At 53.9% G+C, this 26,235-nt stretch overlaps 2 protein-coding genes across 3 annotated transcripts in view; both read right to left on the bottom strand.

Annotated features, from left to right (window-relative positions):
• The window catches only part of NOS1 (nitric oxide synthase 1), a 75,451-nt gene extending 61,239 nt beyond the window's left edge, over positions 1–14,212 (bottom strand). The window contains exon 1 of one of the 2 annotated variants that reach the window (XM_061370528.1): positions 14,137–14,212. The gene's annotated coding sequence lies outside the window, so the exon portion shown is untranslated. Of the gene's footprint in view, positions 1–10,470; positions 10,546–14,136 lie in introns of those variants that run through there. The other variant, XM_061370526.1, reaches the window with a different exon arrangement.
• A 5,573-nt stretch (positions 14,213–19,785) lies between these two features.
• KSR2 (kinase suppressor of ras 2) overlaps positions 19,786–26,235 on the bottom strand; it is a 79,134-nt gene continuing 72,684 nt past the window's right edge. The window contains exons 18-20 of the mRNA XM_061370524.1: positions 24,950–25,079; positions 23,688–23,821; positions 19,786–21,970 (exon numbers count right to left, since the gene is read on the bottom strand). Coding sequence (XP_061226508.1) covers positions 21,964–21,970; positions 23,688–23,821; positions 24,950–25,079 — 271 coding nt within the window. The 3' untranslated portion in view covers positions 19,786–21,963. The remainder of the gene's footprint in view (positions 21,971–23,687; positions 23,822–24,949; positions 25,080–26,235) is intronic.

Genomic DNA, 26,235 nt, shown 5'->3' with positions numbered 1-26,235 from the left:
ATGTGCTGAATCCCCCTCTCAACCCATCATTAAACACTGGAGAAGAGCCCAGGCAAGAGGATGGAGACCCACAGGCTTTGCCCCTACGCTGGCCAAGCACCACAGATGGTGAAGCAGGACAGACCCATCCCTGCTGCACCCATCTCCAGCCCAGCAGTGGTACTGCCCTTCCGAGGCCAGGACTGGGGGCTGTGGGCCTCAGAAGGTACCAGGAGAGGTGGCATCCAAACACTCTGAGTTTTATTTTTAGCAGTGTTGTTTTCCTATCATCATTTGAGGGGTTTTGCATCAGGAGCAGCTGATGGCCTGGAAACAGGCTCAGGGTTAGGGCTGGAGGCACCCATCCACGCAGCCTGAGGGAGAGCTTTGAGGCTGAAAACATCGTAAACAGGAAAAGCAGCCCAACAGCTAAAGAGGCCACCTTGGACCTGAGAAGCAGAACCCCGTGAAGCACTGGAAAATAACCATCCTTTTACCAATCCAAGTGGGGAAACTGAGGCACTGAAAGGGTCAGCCAATGTGTTTGCAGCACCCCCAGGACAAAGAGACAGGGCTCAGGCTTTTCACTGTGAGGTTAAAGGACCATCAGGAATCCATGGAGCAGGAGAAGGCTGGACAATGTTCACCCCAAAGCACCAGCCACAGCCAGAGAAACCCAGTTTGGGACTTGGCAACCCAAAAGCTTCTGTTTGCCATTTAGACAGCGATAAATTAGAGTCAGACATTCAAAAAGAAAGACCAGAAAGAATAGGAAAGGACCCCAAGCAAGATTGAGATCAAACAAGAAAAGAGCTGTTGCAAAACAAGTCGCAGCAGGCAGATCTCTCCCTGCATCAAAAGCTCCCAGCCCCAAACTGCTCCTCAGCAGAGACCCCACTGGAACAAGCAATGGAACAAAGAACCCAGCCATGCCCCACAGAGATCAACTGCTCATTCCAGGGTCAAATGAGGCCAATTTGGGAAGTTTGGGAACACCTGCAAACAAGCTGATGGAGGAGGAGAGAGGGATGTGGCATTAGTGGAGGCTGTGATTGAACCGGGTGTTGCCAGTGGCTGAGCCTGTGGCCAAGGTGGCATCAGCCTTGTGTGACCCAAATGTCACTCCTGCTACCAATGCAGAGCCCCTCACCAGGAGCAAGAGTTGCTGTTTGAATCCCAAACATGTTGGCTCATGCTCTTGCTGCTCAAGGAGAGCAGCCATCCCCATCAGCTGGCCAATGGTCCAGCATGAACAGGGGATGGTCTTGGAGCTAACATCAGCCTCAGCTGTGGTTTTTCATCTCCAACCCCCACTGTTTGCAAAGACCATGCAATGGATCAAATCCATCTCTGCCCTAACTTCCTCCCACCCAAATCACCACGAACACATCTTAATGGGTGTCGCAATGCAGAACAAGCACAGGACCAGCAGCGAGCTGCCCCAGCCCAAAGCATCCTCCCCTGCAGACTGCCTGCAAACACAGCTGAGGAAGAGCAGGAGCTTCTGGCTTTCCCCTATTGCACTACAAGTCAAAATACAACACACTGTGGACGTCCTTCATGGAATCCAGCTTTCCTACAAAGAATCCACTGTCTTTCTAGGGCACGTTTTCTCCTCGATGGCCCCACAGCCTGTTTCTCTTTCTCTCCCCAGCATCCTGCTGGCTCCTAAAGAAGCCTCTCTCGCCTTCTCTTAATCTTGGAGTTCTATCACCACCTCAAATGTGTTTTTCTTGCTCTCAGGGTCCCATCAGCCCCCTGCAGAGGAGGACAGGGCAGCTATTGCCCTGAGTTGCACTCACAGGGCGCAGAAGTGAGCTGCAATAACCAGGCACATCCGAGAGGTTTTTGATGCAACGGAGATAGATGGAGCCTGAGATAGGCTTCCCCCTCCCCTTTTACTTTCCCTCTCTTTATTTTTCTCTCCCCTCCTCGACCTTTTATTCCCAGTGGCCAAGAACATTTAGTCTGGCCGGGAAAAGGAAATCTCATTACAGCATTATGGTTCATTTAGCAGGTCCCACTGGAAGCCCTGCAATAACCACTGCCTTCCTAACAGGATTAGCCAGTGTCTGAACCTCCCAATCTCGCTGCAGTCATCTCCACTCCCAACAGGCTCAAGGACCCCAGAAAACCCCAAGCAGCCACAGGAACCCGAGATGCAGGTGGACACAGGGAAGGGAACATTGAGGGGAGCCGAAGATTGAGGCTGTTGGTGTGAACGTGGGTGCTGCTTGCAGAGGCTTGAGCAGACATTGTCCCAGGCCACGTTAGAGCCCTACAAATCCCACCTTTCTTTGCTGTCTTGGGTTCTTCCAGCCTTATGGCTCATTCTCACTCAACCTGTTGCTTCCCACAAGGGTTCTGGGGGTACTGACTTCAGAAACACAAGCAAGACACTGAAGTAATGCAGGTTCTGCTGCAGCATTAAACAGGACATACCCTGTCTGCTGCACCTCAAGCGGTACTGAGACGCTCGTGTAAGTTGGTTGAGGATCCCCCTAACATCAGTCTTGGAGCTTACATGAACATAAAGGTGTTTGGTTGGCATCACATTGTTTGATAACATGTTTTCTGGGTTCAGCTCTCTGTCATTATGAGGGGAGGAGGGCTTAGGAAACAATGGTTCAGATGAAAAAACTAAGAAAGAAGCCAAATTACACGGGGCCACTACAACAGCCAAGACAAGGTTTTGCCTTCAGTGATGCTGAAATCGATTTGCTTCCCTCATCCCTGTCCCCACCCAGTACCAGGAAAAGGTGATGAAAGAGCAGTAAGATGGGTGTAGCACTGCGTGTGAAACCACCTCTGCAGCTTCACAGGGGAGAACATCTGCTCCTGATGCTTCATTACCGCACTGATTTATACATGGAGAGGACACAAATGCTGTCCCCAGCAGCAGCCAGCAGAGACATCAGGCTGGGGGTGGCAAAGTCAGCTTTTCCAAGAGCCTGGAGCTGGCTGCATGCTTGGGACAGCAGCACGGCCCTGGGCAGGGAGGCAGTGGCAGGGGCATTGCAAAACACTGTGCATACAACTGATGAAGATGGTGAGAAGTGTCTCAATGACATCCCTGAATGGGACTGAACAACTTCAGAAAGGAGTTCAAAACGCGTGCAGTGTTTGCCTGCCTTAGAGCAGGGAGAGACGGCACAGCTTTGGTTGAACCAAAGGCAAGAAACTTGGTTAACCAAGACTGTCAAGAACACGCTCTCCACCACATCTTAGTGATCCAAGACGTGCATCTCCATCTCCACCTTACTCCATCACACATCTGCTTCCCTTAGAGCAGGGAGAGACGGCGCAGCTTTGGTTGAACCAAAGGCAAGAATCTTGGTTAACCAAGACTGTCAAGAACATGCTCTCCACCACATCTTAGTGAGCCAAGATGTGCATCTCCATCTCCACCTTACTCCATCACACATCTGCTACAAGGAGCTTTCACCATAGCAGAGTCCGCACCAACCACTGCAGGGGCATCTGGTCCCCTGGGACCATCACCCACTATGGCCCTTCTCCAGTGACAAGTGGGAGCCCTGGAAGGTGTTGGAGCCCACCTCCACATGCCTCTCCTCTACCAACAAGAGGAGCCCAGGATGTTGTCTCCTGGTTTTGATGCTCAGAACAAGCTGGGGTGGCTGAGAAGCATCATTAGTGCTGGAGGAAAGAGAAAGCCACGCAGAGTTGTTTTTCAAGACAGAGCCCTGCATCCCCGTCCCCGCAGCTCCCACGCCGTTTCAGCTCCACCAGCAGATGTTCCTTCATTAGCAAGACATTTGTCTGGAGGTGAAGGGATGCGGCTGCCTTCACATTGCTGCTAACAAAGCTGTGTGGGCAGGGGTTAAGCACTGGGGCTCAGCTTGTGCTCACAGGACATTACAGCGAAGGCGGTGGGGACCGCAGGGGTTTTGCATGATCAGCCCAGGGGATGAAGCTCAGGTGAAGAGAGAAGCTGTGGGAAAAGAGGAGTGAGGGATGAGAGCAGGGAAAGTTGCACACATGCACGCAGTGTGTAATTCAGATGGCAGCATCTCAGTGAAGCCAAGAACTAAGAGGCTAGAAAGGGTGATGTGTTTACATGGCTAATGAGAACACAGGGGCTGTGATCAGCCCTGCCAGGAGGGTATGAACCACTGCTTCTGGCCTTCCATTGGCCTCAGATCCCTGGGAACACAAACAGATATCCCCTGAGGAGAGAGATGTCTGATGACCTCTATCCATCCCGTCTGTCCTGGGTACCATCAGCGAGGTGCAGAGAATGAGGACCTCAGCAGAGCCCTAGGACAAGGATGCTCTTGCTCCCTCAGTGCAGAAATTGCCACTGGACCGGTCACTTAGGCTTTTGGGAAGCATTTTTAGCCCCTTATGGCTGCAAGCTGAGCTGGCACAGAGCTGTGAGCATCCTGCCTTCCTCTGGCCCTTCTGCAGGGATCCCTGAGCATCATCACTCTTCCCAGCATTGCCCCTACCACTGCTGTGCAGAACAGAAGTGTTACTGGGTGAGCTGGTAGTGAGCAAATCCAACCTTCTAGCACAGCCACATGCAACATCCAAGAGCATCAGCCACCACAGAGGATGGGATAAAAGGCCTGACAATGGCTGGCAGCAAGTTCTGGTACAACTACATACTGCCCAAAGCAGCCACAGAGCTCCCCACCATCCTCTTTCCCATTTTCCCTCTTATTGTTTGTTTGCTTGGCCATCCAAACATTTCTCAGCAGCAACAGGGTCTGGCAAACCCAAAACTTTCCCTAGGGAAGAAGTTCTGGCATCCAGCAGCCAAGTCAGGAGACTCTGGAAAGTTGCTCTGAGCCTGCCTCATCTCACGACTTGACATATCACCGCTGTCCATTTCCCTTCCCAAGGAAATCTGATTTGTTCCAAAGTTTATAGTTCCAGTGACCTAATCCCAGCATAGTTGTTCCTGTTTCCCTTTAATTTACTGCCGCAGCTTGTATTAATTGATGGATTGCAGAGGGCTTGAGCCACGCTAATTGCTTTAGAAGAAGAAAACAAGAAGAAAGGAAGGGAGATGCGAGGTCCCTTGGTGGATTACGAAGGTATCCAAATGGGGAACCAGCAGCCACTAGAAAATAGCAACAGCTCCGAACAGAAGCAATTGTCTGGAGAGGTGGGGGCACAAGGAGGGTGATGCTGCCTGGAAATGCAAATATCTTCCCTGGGATAACCTTGAGGAGAAAGGCAAGGTGGGGGAGAGGAGGCTGCGATGGGCTCTCTGCTCTGCCAGGGTTGCCTTCACCCTTGCTTCTGTTGCTGAATGACACTGGGGATGAGAGGAGTTTCCATAGGACGGGAAAGAGGCAAATGTCACCCATCATCCAGCAAGGATGATGTAGGGCTGCTCAGTTTGCCTGAGGAGGTGATGGAGCAAATCCTCCTGAAAGCTGTTTCCACCTATGATGGGCAAAAAGTCATTGGGAACTGCCAGCAGGGATTTATTAGGTGTAAATCACAGCCAATGCACCTGATCACCTTCCAGCTGAGAGGATTGGCTCTGTGGACCAGGACAGTGCAAGCTGCATAACCTCACTTTAACATGGCCTTTGACAGCCTCCTGTAGCATCCTTGTTGGCAAATAGTGGATAAGCAGGTAAATCAGGTTAACCTCAGCTCGTTTTCAAGTGATGCAGCAGTTGACATGCTGGAAGGCAGAGCTGCTACCCAGAGGGACCTCAATGGGTTGAACAAGCAGCCCAACAGGAGCTCAGGGAATTCAAAGGCAAACACTGATTCCTGCCTCTGGAATGGGATAATCCCAAGTATCAGTGTCCAAATGGCTGGAAAGCAGCTTTGGAGAAAATGATCTGGAGATCCTGGTGGACACAAGCCACCATGCTGCAGCTTGGCCAGCACAGACTGCTTCCCCCTCTGTATTATTCCCCTCTATTTGGTACTTGCAGTTCTGGGTGGTGACCAGTTCTGAGCTCCCCAGGATAAGGCAGACATGGACACACTGGAGGAAGCCTATTGGAAACAACCAACCCAGTCAAGGACTGGACACAATGCACAGGGGGAGGCTGCAGGAGTTGGGCTCCTTCTTCCCAAAGAAGAAGAGACCTGATGGTTGTCTGCAACCACCTAAGTGGAAGCTGAGAATACAGGTGGAGGCCACCAGAGACAGGATGAGATGCAATGGCATAAGCTGGAACATGAGAAATTCTGAGCTATTGGGGATAAGGAATGCTCCCCATGAAGGTGGTCAAACACATGGCACGGTCATCCTTGGAGTTACATGGTCCAGAGGAGGCAGCCCTACCCATAGCAGGGGGATGGAACCGGATGAGCTGTAAGGTCATCAGCCACATCTGGCCCTGCCTTGAGCAAAGATGCTCATGGCACAGGCAGAGGAGGCAGGGTGCAAGGCAGAGCACTGAGGTTGCTGGTACACACTGGGCTTGGAGACCTCATACAGGTTTGGTGGTTGGTTTTGAGCAGAAGCCAACAGAGAACAAGACAGAGGAGGAAGGAGCTTCACCTCCACCAGCTCCCACCTGATGGGACCACAGTGTTTCTAGTACCTGAAACACAATGTGGTGCCTTGTGCAGCCACGAGCCAGGTCTGATCCCATGGGAACATGCACCCCCTCTCATCTCCGACACTGTTTGAACCACAACACCATCCAGGTCTAAAAGTTTTCCAGGCAATAAACTTGTTCCTTGTTGTTATCCTGGCTGAAAGCCCCCCCCAGTTCCACATAAATCAGCCCAGGCTCTTTCAGCATGACTCTCATGGAGAGGTTGATTTATTCAGGAGCAACACAGGGAGTTTCCAGATTAACACTAATTGCTCTCCCAAATTACTTAATAGTTTAAATTGCAGTCCTCTCCTTGGGAATCATCTCAGACAGTTCAATAAAGTACTAGCATCGAAGAGACAACTGCAAATTGATAAGGTCTTTGAGACGAGGCTAATATCATTGCTGTCTGGCAAATGTATTCATCTGAAACCAAATGAGGAGGATAAACAGCCTTGCTCGGTGAGGAAGACACCGCCTGCTACCGAGCTGCTCAATTTGCTCTTCCAGAGATGCTCTTATTGCTCAGAGAGAGCCTTAACACTGCTGAAACAAGGCAGCCGACTGCAACACCTATGAATAAATAGCAGCATCTTCCCCTTGCAGAGAAAGAACTAGATTTTTTAATACTACTACTAATAATAATAATAGGGTGAATGTTTTTGCTGTTGTGATGGGAAGAAGGAGCCAGTGCTCCCCTTTGGGGTGCTGAGGGCTGCTGTGGATGCAGGAGCCAGCTGGTGAGCGCCAAGCTCCCGCAGGGTTGAAATTGTCACCCAGGAGGGAAGGGAAAACTTGTTTCATTTTGGCCATTTCCCAATTTCCTGGCCCCTCCAGGGGCAGGAGATGGATGTGGATGTAGGGGAAGGTGAGGGAGGATGAGGGGGGGGACATGAAGGAGGGCTGGATGTGTGCGTGGGGCTCAGCATCCTCCTGCTGTGAGGAAAGAGGGGCTGCTGGAGACACAACCCCACCAAGGAGGCTTAAAACAGCCTAAAGGTGCAGGACCAAGAGAGTGGGTGCAAAGGAAGCCCCACTAAGGGGGTTACAGGAAGCCTGGAGAGGGGCTTTGGACAAGGGCCTGTAGGGACAGGGCAAGGGGAATGGCTTGAACCTGCCCGAGGGGAGACTGAGCTGAGCTCTTAGGCAGAAGCTCTTCCCTGTGAGGGTGCTGAGGCGCTGGCACAGGGTGCCCAGAGAAGCTGTGGCTGCCCCATCCCTGGCAGTGCTCAAGGCCAGGTTGGACACAGGGGCTTGGAGCAAGCTGCTCCAGTGGAAGGGGTCCCTGCCTGTGGTAGGGGCTGGAGCTGGAGGAGCTTTAAGGTCCCTTCCAACCCAAACCAGGCTGGGATTCTAGGAAGCACCAGGGTGGTTTGGGGGTACTGACCAGGACAGGCACCACCAGCACACTGGGAGCATCACCTCCACTGTGCAATCCTTTGGGAAGATGGGTACCCAGGCTCAAGGGGCACCTCATCATCAGTATTGCCGTGGCCATTCCACATCCCACATGACAACAGCCCTCCAGGACCCCACACACCCTGCTCCCACCAAGCCAGAAGACCCTACTTCTCCCCATATCAGAGTCACCTGCCTTCCCTGAGGCCAAGTTGCCCATTTCCTGCTGTTTTAAAACCATTTCCAGGTTTGGCTGTGGGTGGTGGGGGAACAGGGTCTTTCTAACACAGACTGATGGGCTGCAACTCGGATCCATCTGCCTGTAACACAAACCCCTTCCATGCCAGATCTCCTCCCATCTCCAGCATCACACTAAACCACTGCAAGAGTCATAGAATCATGAAGGTTGAAAAGGACCTTAATGATCACCCAGTCCCAACCCCTGCCATGGGCTCCAGAAGCCCCTCTGAACGCCGGGGAAAGGGTTTAGCTCCCATGTGCTCTAATAGGAGGCAAAGCCAACCCTGGCTCTTTCCCTAGAGAGCAGTGTGGGAGCGAGGGGGTTAGCAGGAGCCGCTGCCCAGCACGGTGCCAGGAGCCATGGGGAGCTGAGAGCAAGCCCAGCCGATGGCTGCCATCTGCTCCTGGCACCTCGTGTCGCTGCCGGAGTCTGAATGCACACGAGTGCAAGGAGAAAACAAACCACAGCAGCCCTGTGAGCCCTCACCGTGGACTCGGGGCAGGCAGGGGCGAGATGCAGGCAGCTGGGGCATGGCCAGGCAGCAAGAAGCAGCCCCGTGGTCTGCTCTGCTCAAGTTGCCAAAGCCCTTTGGGGTGTTTAAAGGGCTGTAAAACACTGCCTGTGCTGGTGCCTTCACATGTCGATCTTAAGGTGCTTTCCACCCCCAATCAGCCTATGAGTCTACCTGTGGGATGCAGCAAGGCAGCAGGAGGGATGGAGAGCGACTGTGGGGTCCCCATAGGGGTTGCCCTACTTCTGCACCCAAGGATGCACTGACGGCATCAGCCCTCTGTGCCTCACTGATGCAGAGGGATCACCTTGGTCCAGGGCTCATCCTCCCCAGGACATGTGGAAGCTCCTGGGGCTGCAGCAGAGGAGCCCTAAAGGACACTCACACATCAACCTGCAGGGCCACAGCTTTGATGTCCCCACAGCCGCCAGGAGAAGCGGTGTGGAGATCCATCCCCATCCCTCCGGGAAGGCATCCAAGGGAGCCGGCTTGGCAAAGCAGCCAATTAAAGCAGGAATCAGGCAAGCAGCAAGTGCTGGCTGCGGCCGGGTGGCCTCCGAGCCATGGGGGAGAGCGGCCGAGTTTCCTGACCCACATCAACACCCCCTGTGGGGCTCAGAGAAAGAGAAACCCTTTAGAAACATAGGAACCAAAGAGAAGTCGCATTCATCATTCAGCCTCTGTTTGTTTTCTGCACTCGGCTAAGCTCAAACAAGCAAAACAGATTAGTTGGGCTCATTTGTTTCCTACTTAATTACACCTCTTCGGTGCTGATGTAATAGATCGCAAGATTGGGGCTGCTAAGGCTGAAAATCCACCTGCCCCCCTCCCACACCCACCTTGGCTTTTCATTCCCGTGCTCCAAAAGCCCAGATGGAGTTGGGTTGGTTTGGGGGGTGGGAAAAAGCCCTCTAATTATGGAGGAATTCAAGGCTCTGAATGCAGGAGCTGCCAGCGAGAGCTCAGGTTGTCAGAAGCAGATGGACGCGGCTCCAGCTTTTGATCGCAGCCTCCCCAGAAAACAAGGAAAGGGAGGGGGGGAATAAGGACCCCGCATCTGCAGCCGCACGCAGCCTCCCTTAACTTCAGTTGTTCCCCCCCCTTCTCCTCGCTTTGGCATCAATAGGACTTCCCAGGAAGCTGGAGCAGCTGCGTGCCGATGCAGGGTGAGGTCTGTGCTGGAGGAAGGAGCTCTCGCACCTCCCCATCCCCTTCGGCTGCTTTCTGTCCTTCCTCTCTTCTCCTTTCCCTGCCCCACGGCTGCCCCTCGTCGCTGTGCCCGTGCTCGCACACGCTGTGGTTAGTCAAGGCAGAGCCGCCTCGCCAGCCTGTGGCATGTAGGAGAAGGCGAGCGTCCCAAAGAGCAGCAAGATGCACATGGGAGGGGCTTTTAAGGCCTTCCAGTGCATTAAATGGTCCTGCAGACCCCAGCCCATTGTCGCCCGGAGATGCGAGGGAGCTGCCAACCTCCTCTTTCAAAGGGATGCTGATGGCAGCAGCAGCCCCCTGCCCACTGTGCCAAGGCCAAACATGTGCTCAAGATGTGGAACAATGAAGCATAGGGGGGGAGTGGGTGGTGGAAACAAAAAGTGACCCCCATGCAATCGCCGGGTTAAGAGACTAAGGAAGAGATGGGGGGAAAGCAGCCCCCCCCCCATCCCATCCCTAATAATCCATAGTGCTCCTCAAACCCCCTCTGTTCAGTGGGAGCCAAAGACATTCACACCCCCCATGTGTGGGGCCACACACACTCCGTGCCTCCTCACTGCCACCCCCCCCAAGTGCCCCCATGTCCCCAGCCTTACTTGTGCGCAGAGAGCCGGGCATCGCGCATCGCACCCCGCTCACCTCCGCTGCCGCCGCTCAGCCGAGGCCCCCCCTGGGATCGCAGCCCCAACGGGCAGCGCAAACCGAAGGCTCACCCCGGCCCCATGGCTGCGGAGCCGCCCGGGAGCGAGGGAAGGAGGGCTGCGGGCAGCTCTGCTGCGGGGGAGCTGCGGGAGGGCTGGAGCTCAGCGCCGAGCCGGCTGCGCGGCCCCCGCCGCCTTTCCCACGGTGGCATCGGGGCTCGCAGTGCCCTCGTCCCCTCCCCAGGCCGTGCGGCACCGCCGGGACCCTCCGCCCTGCCCATTGCCCCAGGCAGAGCATCCCCTGGGGGTCCCCAGCGTTGGGATGGGGGCGGTTTACTTGTGGGTTTGGGTGAGCACAGCACCCGCAGGGCGCTTGGCACCGGTGCAAAGTCCCCAGCAGTGACTGGCAGGGGATGGAGGAGCTTGGTTATTGAGTAACTTTTAACCTCCCCAGGTGGAAGCTGCTCTACGTCCACCTCATCGCACAAGTTCCTTTAGTGCTTTGGGGTTTGTTTCTCCCTTGCACCAAATGGAAGGGTTGGGAAGGAGGGAAAGGGTGAGGAATTCCAACACCCAGCTAATAGGGAAAAGTGGAAGGGGAAAGCCCAGCAGCCCCTCACTGCTGCAGAAACAGGCTTCACATCCACAGGGCATCAGGACCTCCCCCTCTGCAAAGCACAGAACAAGGTGCAGACCCCACAGTAAGGCTGCTTCCACACCACAGCCAGGACAAGGAAGGCTCTTTTAGCCTGAAGCCTAAGGAATTACGTATAGAATAAGGAAGGAACCGGTTCTTAACCCACTCCCAGAAGAGCAGGCAAGGAGCTCTTGTCCTTGACGCTGAGGTGGGGTTTATTTGAGCTCGATCAGGAGATAACATGTCTTTCCAGGCATCCTGAAGGGTTTTGCATTGATTTTCCTCAGCTACAAAGTGAGGGGGAGTAGGAAGGTGCCTGCAGGCTTCTTACCATGGCCCCTGTATGCTGCAAAGTCAGGTGTGCCCAGGGAATTAGGATGCACCCAAGAGCGACTGCATTAACTAAACCAGTGCTTAGAGATTAAATCATCACCATCACCTCTTGTCCCCTCCAATCGCCCCATCCAGTACCCACCCAGTAATGAGAGAGCTGCACCTTAAATTCTGCATCAGGTTGGGCTGCTGCAAAGCCGCTGAGCTTCCCTTTGCCTTTAAACAGGCAATTTGCTTTAAACTGAAGAGGCTTTAACACCAAACAAGAGCCCCCCCAGCCCCGAGCAGGGAGGGATGCGCTGGACCCACACATGGCACCAGCATGGACGTAGCTCTCTTGCCCAGAAGCCTCTGCTCAACCCCAAGGAACCCAAACCTTGTAAAATCAAATCAGTTTTCAGCAGTCGCATCCCACCCCTGTCACTGTCAACACCTGGGTCAGGTCCCTGTAATGCTGCACATGAGCCCTTCTCATCCCAAGGCAACTCAGATGCTGCTCATGAGAGCAGGAACCTGTCCCAGGCACCCTCCTATTGCTCACCATTGCCTGCAAAGCCCCACATTCCCCTGGCTGGAAGCAATTTAACCCAGCTTTTTCCTCTTCCAAAGCCAGACTCAGTCCCCACTGCTCTGCACTGGGGCCATTTACCAACGAGGAGACTTTTGAGCATCAAATCCACACCCCCCCTCACATGAGCAGCATCAGAGGGGTTCCGTGTTTCTGCCTTTAAACCCGCAGGTCTGGCTTTCCAACCCTGCATTCCCAGGATCTATTCCCAAACATCGGCCAGGATCCTGGAAACAAAGAGGACAGTCACAAAGGGTGCTGTGCTCTCATGTTCAGGATGGTTTATAATCAGCTACAGGCATTTAGATAAGGGGCTTGTGCATCTCCAGCAGTGCAGGAGGAAGCCCTAGAGGGATGCCCTAGGGATGCAGCCAGACAGGCTGGGGCAATTGCTATTTTATAGCTTCCCAAGCACCTGAAGGCAAATCCTGCCTTCCCACCTTAATTCCATAGGAAGAGTGTTTTGAGCATCCTCAACAGTTTTCACCTGTTCAGCATGACCTTCCCAGCCCCTAAATCCCCCCCAACCACAACATCACCCAGCATAGCTCACAGTGCTCATCCCCACAGCAGGACCCCATGCAGCATCACCCCAAGCACCCCGGCATGCACAGACTCAGGCTGGGTCTCAACCCACCAACCCAAGCCTCACTCACCATTAGATCCTGGATGGCCACAGTGTTGTTCCCATGGGAAAAGCAGTCCCAGGGGTGCTCCCTGGGAGGCTGTGACCACCACAAGTGGGTGAGCAGCACCCAAGGCCCCTCTCCTGCCAATGCATTGTATTTAAAGTGTGGGAGAAATGGCTGCTAATGGGGCAATCCATTTTCCTCCCCGCACCACAGGCAGGTTTGCTCCAAGCCAAGCCCAAGGGCAGGACCAAGCCACAGAGCAAGGGATCCTCTCTGTTAAAACCTGCCTCTTCACAGCATGGTGGCTGCCTGGAGTCTCCCCACATCCCTAAGGATGTAAATGGGATTCATGGTGTGCAGGCTGGAAAACCAATGCAGAGCCATGGTGTAGTCACTCCACCACGTGTATTCACTGCTGTATATACAGAATGAACTCAGAAGCAGCCCCGTGTGTTGGTTTGGGGAGCTCTGGGTACGGAGCAGGGCCCGATCACCATGCTGTAGGATGCTATGGGCTGATTGAAGCCGCAAACCCCCCATGCAAGGGGTAAGCAAGGAGCCATCCGCACCCAGGATGCTGGAGCAAGCAGCTGAAGATAAGAGTGTATAAGTTAGACCCTAAAAGAGAAAGCAGCATGGCCAGGCTGAGGAAGGAGCAATCATGACTTTATCTCATGCACACAGAGCCACCAGCCTTATCCCCCATTGGATTTGCTGGCCTGGAAATAGCCACCAGGCAAATGAAACCCAACCCAGGGCTCTGACAGCAGCTCCACTCTAACCCCATGTCCATGAGCCTGGGAGTGACTACCATGCCCTCTGCATCCCCCAGGGATGTGGGCCAGGGCCTCAAGAGCCTGTTGGTGATGGTAGTGCCAACAGACACAGAGGGACAGATGGCTCCCAAGCACGGAGCATCCCCAAACACCCCTGCTGCAGCAGCCAGCAAATGAAGTGCTGCAAAAGCCCCTGAGATAAATAGGTGTTTATCACAAACCAGCCTGGCTTGTGTTGGAAGGGACCTTAAAGCCCATCCAGTTCCAGGCAGGGACCCCTTTCACTGGAGCAGGATGCTCCAAGCCCCTGTGTCCAACCTGGCCTTGAACACTGCCAGGGATGGGGCAGCCACAGCTTCTCTGGGCACCCTGTGCCAGCGCCTCAGCACCCTCACAAGAAGATGCCCAATGTCCCCCTAAAGCTGATCCCACCCCCGGTGGGACCCCCTCTCCTCCAGCCTCAGCTCTTTCAGTGCTGGTGCCCAAACCCCAGCCCAGCACATCCCTGAGCTCCAGCCCCACAGACCCATCCCTCACAACACAGCGAGGGGATGCCCTGCGCACCCTCCCCGCTCTGGGCTCTGCTGTACAGGCACATGGAGCCACCCTGCCCCATGGAAAACAAGGAATAAAATAGCTGGGAGGCATGGGAAAGCCTTCATCCAGCTTTAATACCTGGTGGTGCCCAGGGCACGGCTCGGCTCTTTAACCCCTGTAGGAGGCTGCAAGTGTGAAGCTTAGGGTTAAAAGCCGGGAACTGGGAATCACTCCTCCTTCCAGGGCTGTCCAGTGGAAAGGGTCCTGCGCATGTAATGGCTCCAGGCATAGGGCAAGGCAGCCGGGGGTCAGGTTTCTGTCCCAGCGTAAAAATAGAGGTGAGGAAAGGGAATCTGCTGAGCAATGGGACAGCAGGGCCGTGGGGAGCTCGGCCAGGGCAGCCCCTTCCCCAGCAGGAGAGGATAGGGAGCCTAAGGGGAACCCGGGCAGCTCCTCATCCACTGAATGCCATCAACCCACTGAGGAGCTGGGTCTTACTGCAGAGCAGGATCAGCTCTGCCCTCATCAGAGCCATGGTCCTGGTCATGGGTGGGTGGCTGCAGCCCCCATGATGCTCTCCATCACATCCATGGTGGAACCGGCTCCGGCTGTCCCAGGATGAGCAAATGGAACCCTAATGCAGGGCTGGAGCTGGGCTTTACCCCAGCCTGTGCCCAACATCACCCAGTCCCTGCTGGGGTGGCTGCGAGGGGCTCAGCCCACCCCTGGCCCCCCTGGAAGGGGCCAGCCCTGAGCTCCAGCAGTGAGGGCTCATTGAACCCCTGAGAAAGCCCAGACAAGCGTGGGGAGGAAACATGAATTATGATGGGCAAACAATGCCCCATTGTGGGGCACTGCCACAGCCCCAGCCTGTGCCAGGACTGCGCCCATCCTGGGGAGAACCAGCCCTGGCCAGGATGGTCCAGACCTGGGTCAGTGATGCAGGACCAGGTGGATGATGCAGCACCACCACTAGCCCCATCCTGGCTCCAGCTACGGCATTAGCACTGCATCGACCCACAGCCCTTCTGCTCTGCAAATCCAGTGCAGCCCCCCCCCAAATCCCCATGGTGCTGGGCTGGTGAAAGCACTGGCTGGGGGCCACTGTCCTCATCTTCCAAGTTTAGGGATCCCTGATAACCTTTTTTCCTCCCATTTCTGCTGATATAGATTGGAAATGGGAGCCCAAACCTGCCAGCAGCAGGCACAGCACCTAGCGGTCCCCATGGTGAGCAGAGGCTTGTGGCTGGTGTCCAGGCCTAACATCCAGGTGAACCACCCTATAGAACCATAGAATCCAGACTGGTTGGATTGGAAGGGACCTTAAAGCTCCTCCAGCCCCAACCCCTGCCACGGGCAGGGACCCCTTCCACTGGAGCAGCTTGCTCCAAGCCCCTGTGTCCAACCTGGCCTTGAGCACTGCCAGGGATGGGGCAGCTGTGCCTTCCTTATACATAACCTGCACTTCCCTGTTTAGGTTTAAACCCATCTCCCCTTGTCCCATCACTACAGTCCCTGATGAAGAGCGCATGAGCTAGTGCCCATATATCCAGTTATTTAAGTTCAGATCAATAAAAGGCTTCAGCGTATGTTTAATTTTGGGGGCAGTCAAGGAAGAGAAATGTGTATGAGCCCCAGTGTGTCCAATGGGAGGGTAGGTCACCAAAGCAGCACCTAGAAGACATGGAGACACTTCTGAAGCCACCCTCCCTGGTGGAAACACACATATCCTCTGCTCTCTTCCTTCTCCATCCACACAGCTGGCCCCAAAAGGGTTACTAGCACAAAGCAAAGAGCCCTTGTGATGATGGGATCCAGTCCCACCAGCCAGGATGGCTGCAGCCCCACTGTGCCCATATTCCACCCAGTACCCAAGTGGGAGCAATGCCCACCCTGAGCCCCAACCCATGGTCCTTCAGCATCACCATGGGCTTAATTGGGAGCAGCAGCAGGAGGGCTAGAGTGACATCCTGGGGGTTTGGCTCTTCTTCCACTCCCTGCATCTGTTCTTTGCTGTGAAATATTAATGGCTCATGATTCATCAGCACCAAGAAGGAGATTACAGACGTGTGTGCCTTCATGTGGCCCTCTGATATACACACACGAGTGTACATATGCAGATATGTATTCAGAGGTGCCTCTAAGCTGCCAGCACCATTGTTAAGGTGGTTTTGGGGATATATTGCATATTTATCCCCATTCTGGTGCTGGCATCTCATCAGGCACAAGCCAGGAGCGAGCTCAGCATCCCTGTGCTGGGCTCAGCAGGGGCTCTGTGCTGCTGCTGGCATTTCAATCAGCCACCCTGTTCCTGGAGTGCTGGAGCCCAGTTACACACCAGTGGCAACCAGTTATGTTCCGGACTGGTGGAACCCTCCGGATTTACACCAGGGGAATCACCAGCAGGGTTTACCCCCCTGTTTATTGCATATATGCAAGAGATCATGGCACTGACACAGCCAGCAGCCCATTTACCCTGCAAGGGAGCCAGAGGGGTAACAAAGTCCCTGGCATGGCATCAAGTGGTGGCTCTTTATCCCCAGATCTGTTTTCTCTTCTCTGGGAGATCCATGCCCGATGACAGCATCCCTCTTCCATCCTTCCCAGGAAACACCCCCTGGCCAGCCCCATCACCACTCGCCGCTCGGAATGTGCCTGGTCTAATTGGTTACCAGCTCCTGCAGGCTTTGAGAGATGAAAAGCCCTCGATAGGAGAAGCGTTGAGTGTTCATGGTTTATTAATGGTGAGCCATCATTATTTTACCTTTCAAGCACTCGGGAGATAGCGAGGAGGGAAGAAGAGGGGAGAAGCAACACGACCCCTCCATCGCCTGCCATCGGGTCCCACCTGCATCAGCCCCACAGACGAACACGCTGTTGCTTTCCAACGGGCTGTTTTGCAGATTGATGGCCCCCCCCCCCCAGTAAAACAGCATGGGAGAAGCAAACAAACAAAGCAGCAGATGTGAAGAGCCTCCAGTGCTTCATCACCAGGCTCAGCCATCCCCGCAGGGGCCTGGCTAGGGAGGAGCATCCCCCTTAGAACCCACCCAAGCCCCAGCCCCTCCACTGAGAGCCATGCAGAGATTTATCTGCTGCTAGTCCTATCATTTGCCCAATTCCCATGTTTTTGGCTGCTGCATCTCCCTGCAGCTCCCATCCTAATGTTCACAGTGATTTATCATCCCCAAAGGGTTCAGCTGTGAGCTGACATGGTGGGAGATAGGAAAAGGGGGATTCAGCAGTGCTTGTGTTTGCCTCCTGAGCATCACTGGACCAAGATGCTCCCAAGGCTCTGATAGAGGGGGAGTGGTCCAGACCCCTCCATAGACAAATAGTCCCACCCCATCCCTGCGATGCGATGCCACTGTGGAGAGGGCAGGAGCAGCCATCGGCGCGGGGACGCGGAGCAGCACAGGGGTGCAACGGTTTTGCAAAGGTGCTTTTTGGGTTCGGTTTTGGTCGTTTTTTTATTATTGGCATAAATAATTCATACACTGTCACCTCACCAAACACTGCACGAGAAACCACGGGAACAAATGGCTATCCATTTCTGCAGGTCACCGAGAGTCGCACTCAGTCAGACAGCTGAAATTATAAAGACTTTCTTCAAGTGTAGAAAACGTTATAAATGTTACTGTACAAATTTACATCGGGGAGATCCATCGTGCCTTTCTCAGCCATTTCCCTTGTCAGTTTGTGGGGTGATATTTCCTCTGCTTTAGTTTTTCACCAGATTCAACTGTTCTGTTCCAGTGACGAGAGTTTTGCAACGACGACAACAAAATAGATATATATATATTTATGTATATATTTATAAAAAGAAAAGGGAAAGAGGGAGAAAGGAAATGAGAGTCAGCTCATTCTGCAACGGTCAGAACTAACACGGAGAAAACAAAGCAGGCCATCGAGTTCAGTTGGAAACTGTACAGGAGTTAGAGCTCGTTATATATGTATATATCTATATACATACATATAGAGATATGTATATATATTTATATATACCTTATGTACAAGAAAATGTAACAGCGTACTTTACAGGGACCAGAAGTTAAAGGCGGCTTTTGCAGCTGACCAAGCTTCCCAAAGAGTCACCATTCAAATAAATAAAATCAAATAAGTTAAAATAAATAAATGGTGAAGAAAGGAGGAAGGAAAGAAAAGGTGCCCCGTAGAGCACTGGCTGCTGGAGGGCTCAACCTGGGGCTCCCCATGGCACTTGGGGGTGCAGACAGCATCTCATGGCACCTCCACCACAGCCCCCTTCTTAGCATAGCCCAAGACCAAGCCATAGGCACCGACTCTTCCATAGCATCCAGCAAAGGTTGAGCAGCTCCTCCACCTCCAAGACATTCATTTCTGCCTGTCATCTGTCTTAAATGTTCATATCTCAGCTCCTGCCATGGTCACATAAAAACCATGGGGGTGGATTCTGAGCTCATCATCCCCAGGAACAGGCTGGTCATGGCTCAGCAAGGGTAATTTGGGGAGGGGGAAAAAGGGAAAGATGAAGAAGCAGGACCAGGGGATGTAATTTAGTAGCTGAAGAAGGACATAGTGCTTTGGGGTCATGCAGCACCACCACTTCCATCACTGGTGATGGCCTCACAACCCAGCTCCGAACACAGTATTCCCCAGGAGCATTGAAATGATGGGGAAATACCCCTCAGGCAGCAGCAAGATACAGGGGAGCTCAGGAAAGAGCCTCGGAGCATGGCTGGAAGGATGAAGGACCAGGACTGGAGATCACCACTGGGGCTGCTCCACTGCAAGAGCCTGGGGATGCACCCGTGGTTGGGGATGGTTCCCTACGTCTCAAGCTGCTGCTTACAACACCACAGTGCTAAAACCAGCCGGTGCATCTGGAAATAACCCGTCTCTCCTCTAGCTCACACAGCTAAACTGAGCTACCGGATGGACCAGCTCCCTCCTTCGCATCTCCTATTAGAGGGCATTGTGGAGAGCTTCTCCATTCTCTCCCTGCTGAAGGGCCGGATATTTTTAAACTGGGGGAAGAAAACAAAGCTCACAGAGTGGGAGTCGAAAAAAAACAACAAACAAAGGAGAAAAAAACCCACAACAAAAAGGAGGATTCGTCGGGTTGGTTTTGTTGTTTAAAATAATTAAGACTTTCAAAACCGAGGCGGCATGATGCAAATCACACGGCTGCATGAACAACCGCTGCTGCGCTGAATGGGAGGGAAGGAGCTGCTCTTCTCAGCTAATCTATGGTAACTACAGGGCAGCTATTTTGCCATCGATACTCTTCTGCTCGTGGCCCTGTTGAGACCCTACACTGAGGGAAGGGGGGTGAGGGAAGAGCTGGCGAGATCTGCTGGCTATTGGAGCACTCAGCTCCTTTCAGATGCCCGAAATCCAGGGAGAAACACTTGGCTGAGGCTGCTGCAGAGAGCTCTGTGCTCCTGGTGAGGACTTGATGCCGTGGGGTAACCAAACCAACATGCTCATTTTTATTCCTGAGTGTTGGCTGATCTGGCATCTGCCAACTGCTGGTGAGACCCCATGGGGGGTACGTCAAGGTAAGACTCTACAGCAAAGAGAGGGCTTGGGGCACAGGGAGCAAACTCAGTAAGACTTTCAAGACTGATGCTGTACTGTCCAGTATAGATCTGCACGATGCCTATCAGGCTACAGCACTTTGCCACCCCTGGGGTGGAGCATCACCCATGGTATCAGCTCCTTCATCTGCCCAACACATTCCACTTGCTCACCTTGGAAGTTCTTAGAAACCACTAAGACACTTAGTTCTTAGAAACACTAAGGACACTGCCTTTCTACAGTGATCACTCCATAAGGATGGGGTTCGGAATCAAGGGTTTCATGGTGAGACCTCCCTGCAACCCCTGGCAGCTGAGAAATGTGGTGATGGGGCATCCTCCCTGCCACAGACCGCAGGACCACTTCAGTGAAGGCATTGGTGAAGCCTGAGAGAGGCTTAGTGCAAGATTTACAGCACACGTGCACACAGGCACAGAGGATGGAGAGGGGATGAGACAGCAGGAGAGGGTTGGGGTGGGGAGGACAGGCAGAAGAGGACATTGAGGTGGGATGAAGATGGTGTGATTGTGTGTGTTAGAGGGGAAGAGGTGGGATGTGGAGGAGGCAGAGGGTGAGCAGCTATGGAGCATCCTTTGTCATCACTAGGATGAGACGATGCTCAGCCACCTACACTGAGCTCTGCAGCATCACACCCATAGGACCACAAACCACCCATGCTGCCTGCTGCAGGGGGTGATCAGCACAAATTAACACCCAGATGTTCAAGCCAAGGCCTCATCCTGCCTTCACTTGCTCATCCCAGCAGCAGCAGAGCCAGGAGCAGGTGATTCCTGCCTCATCCCATGCAACACATCCAAGAGCGAGATGCAACAGCAAACATCCCAGAAGCAACAGCATCCCTCTGACAGACCCTCTTCCAGCAGGCTTGGAGGCCGGATTCACCCCCTGCTCCTGCCCACCTCAGGTTTGACACAGATGCACCTGTGCAAATATGAAGCCATAAAAGCACCTTTGTGGATGCCTTCACAATTAAAGCTCCATCTCTTCCTAGCTGCAATTAGGTTTCTAATCTTCATTTACTTATGCTAAAGCGGCTCAAACGCCGGCAAGGGGGAGTTAGAGGAGCAGCAAACAAACCAGGGCTGGTTAGTTTGGACAGCCTCGTCATGTCTCCAAATTAAAGCTAACTTAGACTCCAATTGAATTACTCAGGATGGTTCCTGTCAAGCAATTACGCAAAATAAGGGCCTGAAAATGCAATTTGCTGTCATCTGTCGCTTGACAGCTCATCTAATGGACTCAAGGGCCCATCTGAGCTCACGAGGAGAGGGAAATACCAGCACACAGCATTCAGATGGCAATACCAGCTCCGAGACATTGCCCAAAGAGTGTTTTCTTCTGGGACATCCAGGGTTTGGCTGATGGAAGATGAATATGCATGGAAAATGGTCCTGAGGATGGCTGCTCATTCAGCTGAGATGTCTGTGGGGTGGGAAGGGAGATGCTCTGTACCACCAGAGCCTGTCTGCATCCCTGGCTCCAGCAGTGAGTCCTGGGACAGCAATGGGAGAGGGGAAGGACCCCAGCTCCAACTGTGCTCACTCTGCCCTGGCCCAGAGCATCCCCAAACCTAGGGCTTCAGCAGCATCTTTGGGAGTGAGGATGGAAACCAGGAGCAAAGCGGTGCCAGGGAGGAAGAGAGGGAATGGCTCAGTGATGAGATACGCACTGGGGCAAGCAGCTAAACTAACTGGAACGTGGAGGTGCACCCTGCCAAGAGGGAGACTCAGGGAGGGGAACATAAGTGGACATGGGCGGGAGGTAGAGAAGCCACTTGTGAAAGGTCACCACTGCCCATGACGGGGCTGCAGAGGCGTTGGGGAGCAGGACTCCTCCAGCTCTAGCTCTGCAGATGCATTTCCCCACGGGGGGCAGCTAATAGCAGCAGCACTCCCGGCCCCCAGCAGGCTCCAGCTCTGAACTCATGAATCAGCAACACTTCCCCCTTTCTTTTTCATTCAAAATAATGATAATGATAAAGAAAACGAAACGAACCCACCGAGAACCAAGCAGCGACCCCTCCCCAACCGAGCATCATGAGCACTGACCATGCTGATTGGGATCAGAGGAGCCCTGGGGTTAAATCGAAGCCGTCTGCCTCGAGGGTTGTCCCTGCTTGGCAGGGAACCGGCCCGAGCCCCGACCTCATGTGCACAGAGAGCCATCCGCTGTCCCCATCCCACCGCAGCCGGGCCTCGGCCACCGGCTCGGCTCCTCCATCCTGTACGGAGAGGCTCCATGGGATGGATGCTGCAGGGGAAGAGGCTCATTCCCATCCTGCTGCTGGCCTGCGGCGCTCGCTGCTCCTCTGTAGCACAGGGTGGGAGGTGGAGAGGAAGAAGAGAACCGCAGGGAGAGGAAGGCACCGTCCCTTAACTCCTCCTGTCACAGCCTGGAAGGGAACAACGCAGGAGAGTCAGTGCTGGGTGCTTCATCCCACAACACTGTGGGTTCTGGCAACAAGCCTCCCCAAAGGGGTTTGACATAGGGATAACTGAATGCAGCAGCACCATGGGATGCTGTCACTCCTGCACATCCCCACCAGCCTGGGTTGGGGTTTCCTGGTGCAGGCAGCTCTCAGGTTTAGTATAATATAGAGGAGCAAGGGCTTGTTGGGTACCACACACCTCACCCGCATCCCTGGGCATCCCGGCTCTCCAAGCAGCAGGATGCCTGAGGGGATTTTCCCCCCATCCCCTTCATGCAGGGGTGGCAGAGCCCCCGGGTACCACAGCCAGCTCATCCCTGTGCCAGCCAGGACTCCACGAGGAAGCCGGGACATAACATGGGAGCAGTGTCTGAAGCAGCTGAGGAAGGAGGCAGCTCAGTGCCGAACTGAAGCATCCTCCCTCCACAGGGGACTGGTAATGAAGGAGAAGCAGCCGGGCAGCCACAGCCCATGGCAGGCAGAGCATAGCAAAACCCCTCTCAAGCCCAACCAGGCAGTTACACAGCGTGCTGCTTGGGGGTTCAGCATCCTTCAGCGTTCCTTGCCCAGCTCCCTGGGCTGCCCCAGTGCCTGCTCAGAGCACAGCTTGGTAATTAGCTTCCCTCCTAATTAACAGCTTCCTTTCAAGGTGATTTGGGCTCCATCTGACTGGGGGCTTTGTGCTGTTCCAGGGAGCACATGGGGATGGGAAGTGGCATCAGTACCCACAACCTCGGGGCCATCCGTGCTTGGCACATAGATAAGGAAGCAGGAGATCAGTTATTAGATGTGGGAGGAGAAATCAGCATCTCCATCCCTCGGTGAGGTCCGAGAGGACATGCTTTGAGCAATTGAAAGCACTCTCACTTCTCTCCCTCAGCTCACCTTTGCCTCCCTCCATCCCCATTTCCAACCTCCATGATCAGGGGGATGCACGTCAGGAGAAGGAAATATCCCCCCTGTGAACGCAGCCCCCGCACGGATCAGGCTTTTGCTCCTATTTGTCACAAGATGATGAATTCAAGGGAAGAAAATGAGTTTTTAAGTGATTCTGCCGCATTTTGCCTGCTGTTACCAACAAACCAGATCCTGAAGCCCTGACTGGGGACCCATTTACGCAGCGTTTGCTGAAGCAGAGAGAAGTGACTAAGGCAAAGCAATGAAACAGAGCAGGATGTGGCCACAAGCTGTCTGGAGAAGAAGAGACCATTCCCACCACTGGAAGCTGCAACTGCTGAGCAGGGCATCCCCCTAACACTGGGTAAATTTGGGCAAAAGAAAGAAAAACACACCTTCCCAGGTAGGAAAGCTGCTCTGAGCATAGTGAATAGGTAGGCAATGGAGCTTATGATATCCCCATGCCTGCCCTTGGACCTATCCTGCTTCTTCCTCTGGTGCTGGTGGAGCACATTGCGAGGCTCCTCCTGATCATCTCCAACTACTTCCACAGGCTTTGTCACCCCAACAAAGGACAGCCAGCACTGCAGGGACAGCCAGCATGGGCACAGCGCTCTGTGACCACTCTTCCTACCCATCCTTGCCTCTCCGCATGCCATCAATGTACCTACAGCTTATCCCTGTCACCAGCACCACCGATTCAGGCTGTAATAGTGGGGTCTTGAAGAGTACAGGCAGAGCTGCCTGATGGCACAGGGAAGGGCAAGCAGGGACAGGGACTTACTCTGCTGACTTCCAGAAGTGCCCGGGGTGGGAAAGGCGACGGTTGCGCTTTGGCAGTTTCTCCAGCATGTCCATGAGTTTGGTGAACGTGGGTCTCTCCTCTTGGTCATAGGCCCAGCAGAAGAGGAGGATGTCCTGCAGGCACACAGGGCGAGAACCTGAGCAAACCAAGCCAGTGCCTCTCCATCACCACCCCTGTGCCCAACATCCACCCCGTGAGGACCCCATCTCCATCACCACATCCCTGCAAAGGGCTGGGGTGGAGGAGATGCATCCATCCCATGAGAACCCCGTCTCCATCTCTGCATCCTTGCAAAGGGCTGGGGTGGAGGGGATGCATTCATCCCATGAGAACCCCATCTCCATCACTGCATCCTTGTGAAGGGCTGAGGTGGAGGAGATGCATCCATCCCATGAGAACCCCGTCTCTATCACTGCATCCTTGTGAAGGGCTGGGGCGGACGGGATTCATCCATACCATGAAAACCCCATCTCCATCACTGCATCCTTGCAAAGGGCTGGGGTGGAGGAGATGCATCCATCCCATGAGAGCCCCATCTCCATCACTGCATCCTTGCAAAGGGCTGGTGTGGACGGGATTCATCCATCCCATGAGAACCCCATCTCCATCTCTGCATCCTTGCAAAGGGCTGGGGTGAACGGGATTCATCCATCCCATGAGAACCCCATCTCCATCACTGCATCCTTGTGAAGGGCTGGGGTGGAGGAGATGCATCCATCCCATGAGAACCCCATCTCCATCACTGCATCCTTGCAAAGGGCTGGGGTGGACAGGATTCATCCATCCCATGAAAACCCCATCTCCATCACTGCATCCTTGTGAAGGGCTGGGGTGGGTAGGATGCATTCATCCCATGAGAACCCCGTCTCCATCTCTGCATCCTTGCAAAGGGCTGGAGTGGATGTGATGCATCCATCCCATGAAAACCCTGTCTCCATCACTGCATCGTTGTGAAGGGCTGAGGTGGAGGGGATGCATCCATCCCATGAGAACCCCATCTCCATCACTGCATCCTTGTGAAGGGCTGGGGTGGAGAGAACGTGCAAGCTGAGCTGATGCTTGTGCCAGTAGCAGGATGGAGCCTCGCCAGCAGGGAGAGCAGGGATGGAGCCCTTCCTTTTGTGCTGGCAGATTTTGAGCAGCAGAGAGTGGTTTTCAAAGGGGCCCTCCACCCATAGGTCAAGATCCCATTCCTCCTCCATGCACACTGGGGACTCCAGTGCCTGCCCCACACCACGTACCGAGATCTCCTTGCCCATCCCGATCTGGCTGAGGTTGGGCTTCATCCCGCTTCCCACTTGCCAGATTATTGCCTCTGCTGGCTGCGTCTTGAAGGGCCATTCCCGTGCGTGCAGCTCGTACCAGATCGTGCTGTTGGGAGGCAGAAGGGATTAGAGATGAGAGGAGCTGGGAGGCATCCAGGGGCTGCATCTGGCCAATGCTCCACATCAGCCACCTCTCCCTGCTCCAAAATCATCCTCATCCAGATGTTTCATCCTAGATGTGACATCAGAGGTGCTCAGCCATCGAGAGGATGCTGTGGGCAGGAGGATGATGGATGCACGGGCAAAGGCACCAGCCAAGCTGCTACATCAAGTGGGAATCTCACAGGGTGATGGCACACATGAAACCCCAACCATCTGCCACTGCACCACTCCTATCACTAAGCCAAACCTTTCTTTCCATGAGGACTCCCAAATCCAATGGAATATACCAAAACAAGGGTGTCCCTGGCTGAGCTTTGTCCTCCCCTGTGCTCCTACACCCCTGCTACCACCTGGGTGTTTTGCATCCTCATTTTCTGGCACCAGAGGCTGGATGAGTCCCAATTCCTGCAGCACTCGCCCCTATTTCCAAGGCAAATTCCCTGGACTCTCTTTCCCCTTCAAGCGATGCTGTGACCACCAGTTAAAGCAACAAGAAACAGGGCTAAAAGGGCAACAGGGTGGAAAAATCTGGTGGATAGGGTCTGATAAATGAAGGGTCACTTCTGGATAGGGGGAATCCCTGATTTTGGAAATTGGCTCTCCTGATTTGGGGAAAATATGCACAGTTTGGCTGTAAATCTCCAACTATTGGATTCATGTGAGATAGATACCCATTGGTGCTGCAGGGGAGGAATAGTGGGGTTGGAGATGGGCAGGTGCTGGCAGCACCGGATAAGATGCTCAGACAGGAGCAGGGATTCTGAAGGTGCATCCAATGCATTTAAACTCAGGTTCCTACTTGGGAGTTTGGGGCTTCATTTTCCCACTTTCCCACTTTTGGATGCATCCAAAACATCTGGGCTGCATTTCCCAGGGCATGGATGGCCCTATGGAGAGCGGGCTGCTGCTCCAACCTCCCTTTGCATGAGAAGACACATCTCTACTAGTGATCACTGCTGTGATGTCTCAGGCTTCAGCGAGCACACACCACCAGCCTCAGCCCCCTGCCTCACACCATCCTCACACACTTTAATTAACAGTTTTATCCCCTTTAGAAGATCTTTTCCTCTGGCTATCACTGATCCCTGTGTGGTGGCAAT

Source organism: Neopsephotus bourkii, unplaced genomic scaffold, assembly GCF_033783945.1.
Source record: "Neopsephotus bourkii isolate Nb327-2 ecotype Australia unplaced genomic scaffold, CSIRO-AGI_Nbou_v1 NB_1542, whole genome shotgun sequence".
NCBI classification, from domain to species: domain Eukaryota; kingdom Metazoa; phylum Chordata; class Aves; order Psittaciformes; family Psittacidae; genus Neopsephotus; species Neopsephotus bourkii.
This window is presented reverse-complemented; position numbering and strand designations above follow the sequence as displayed.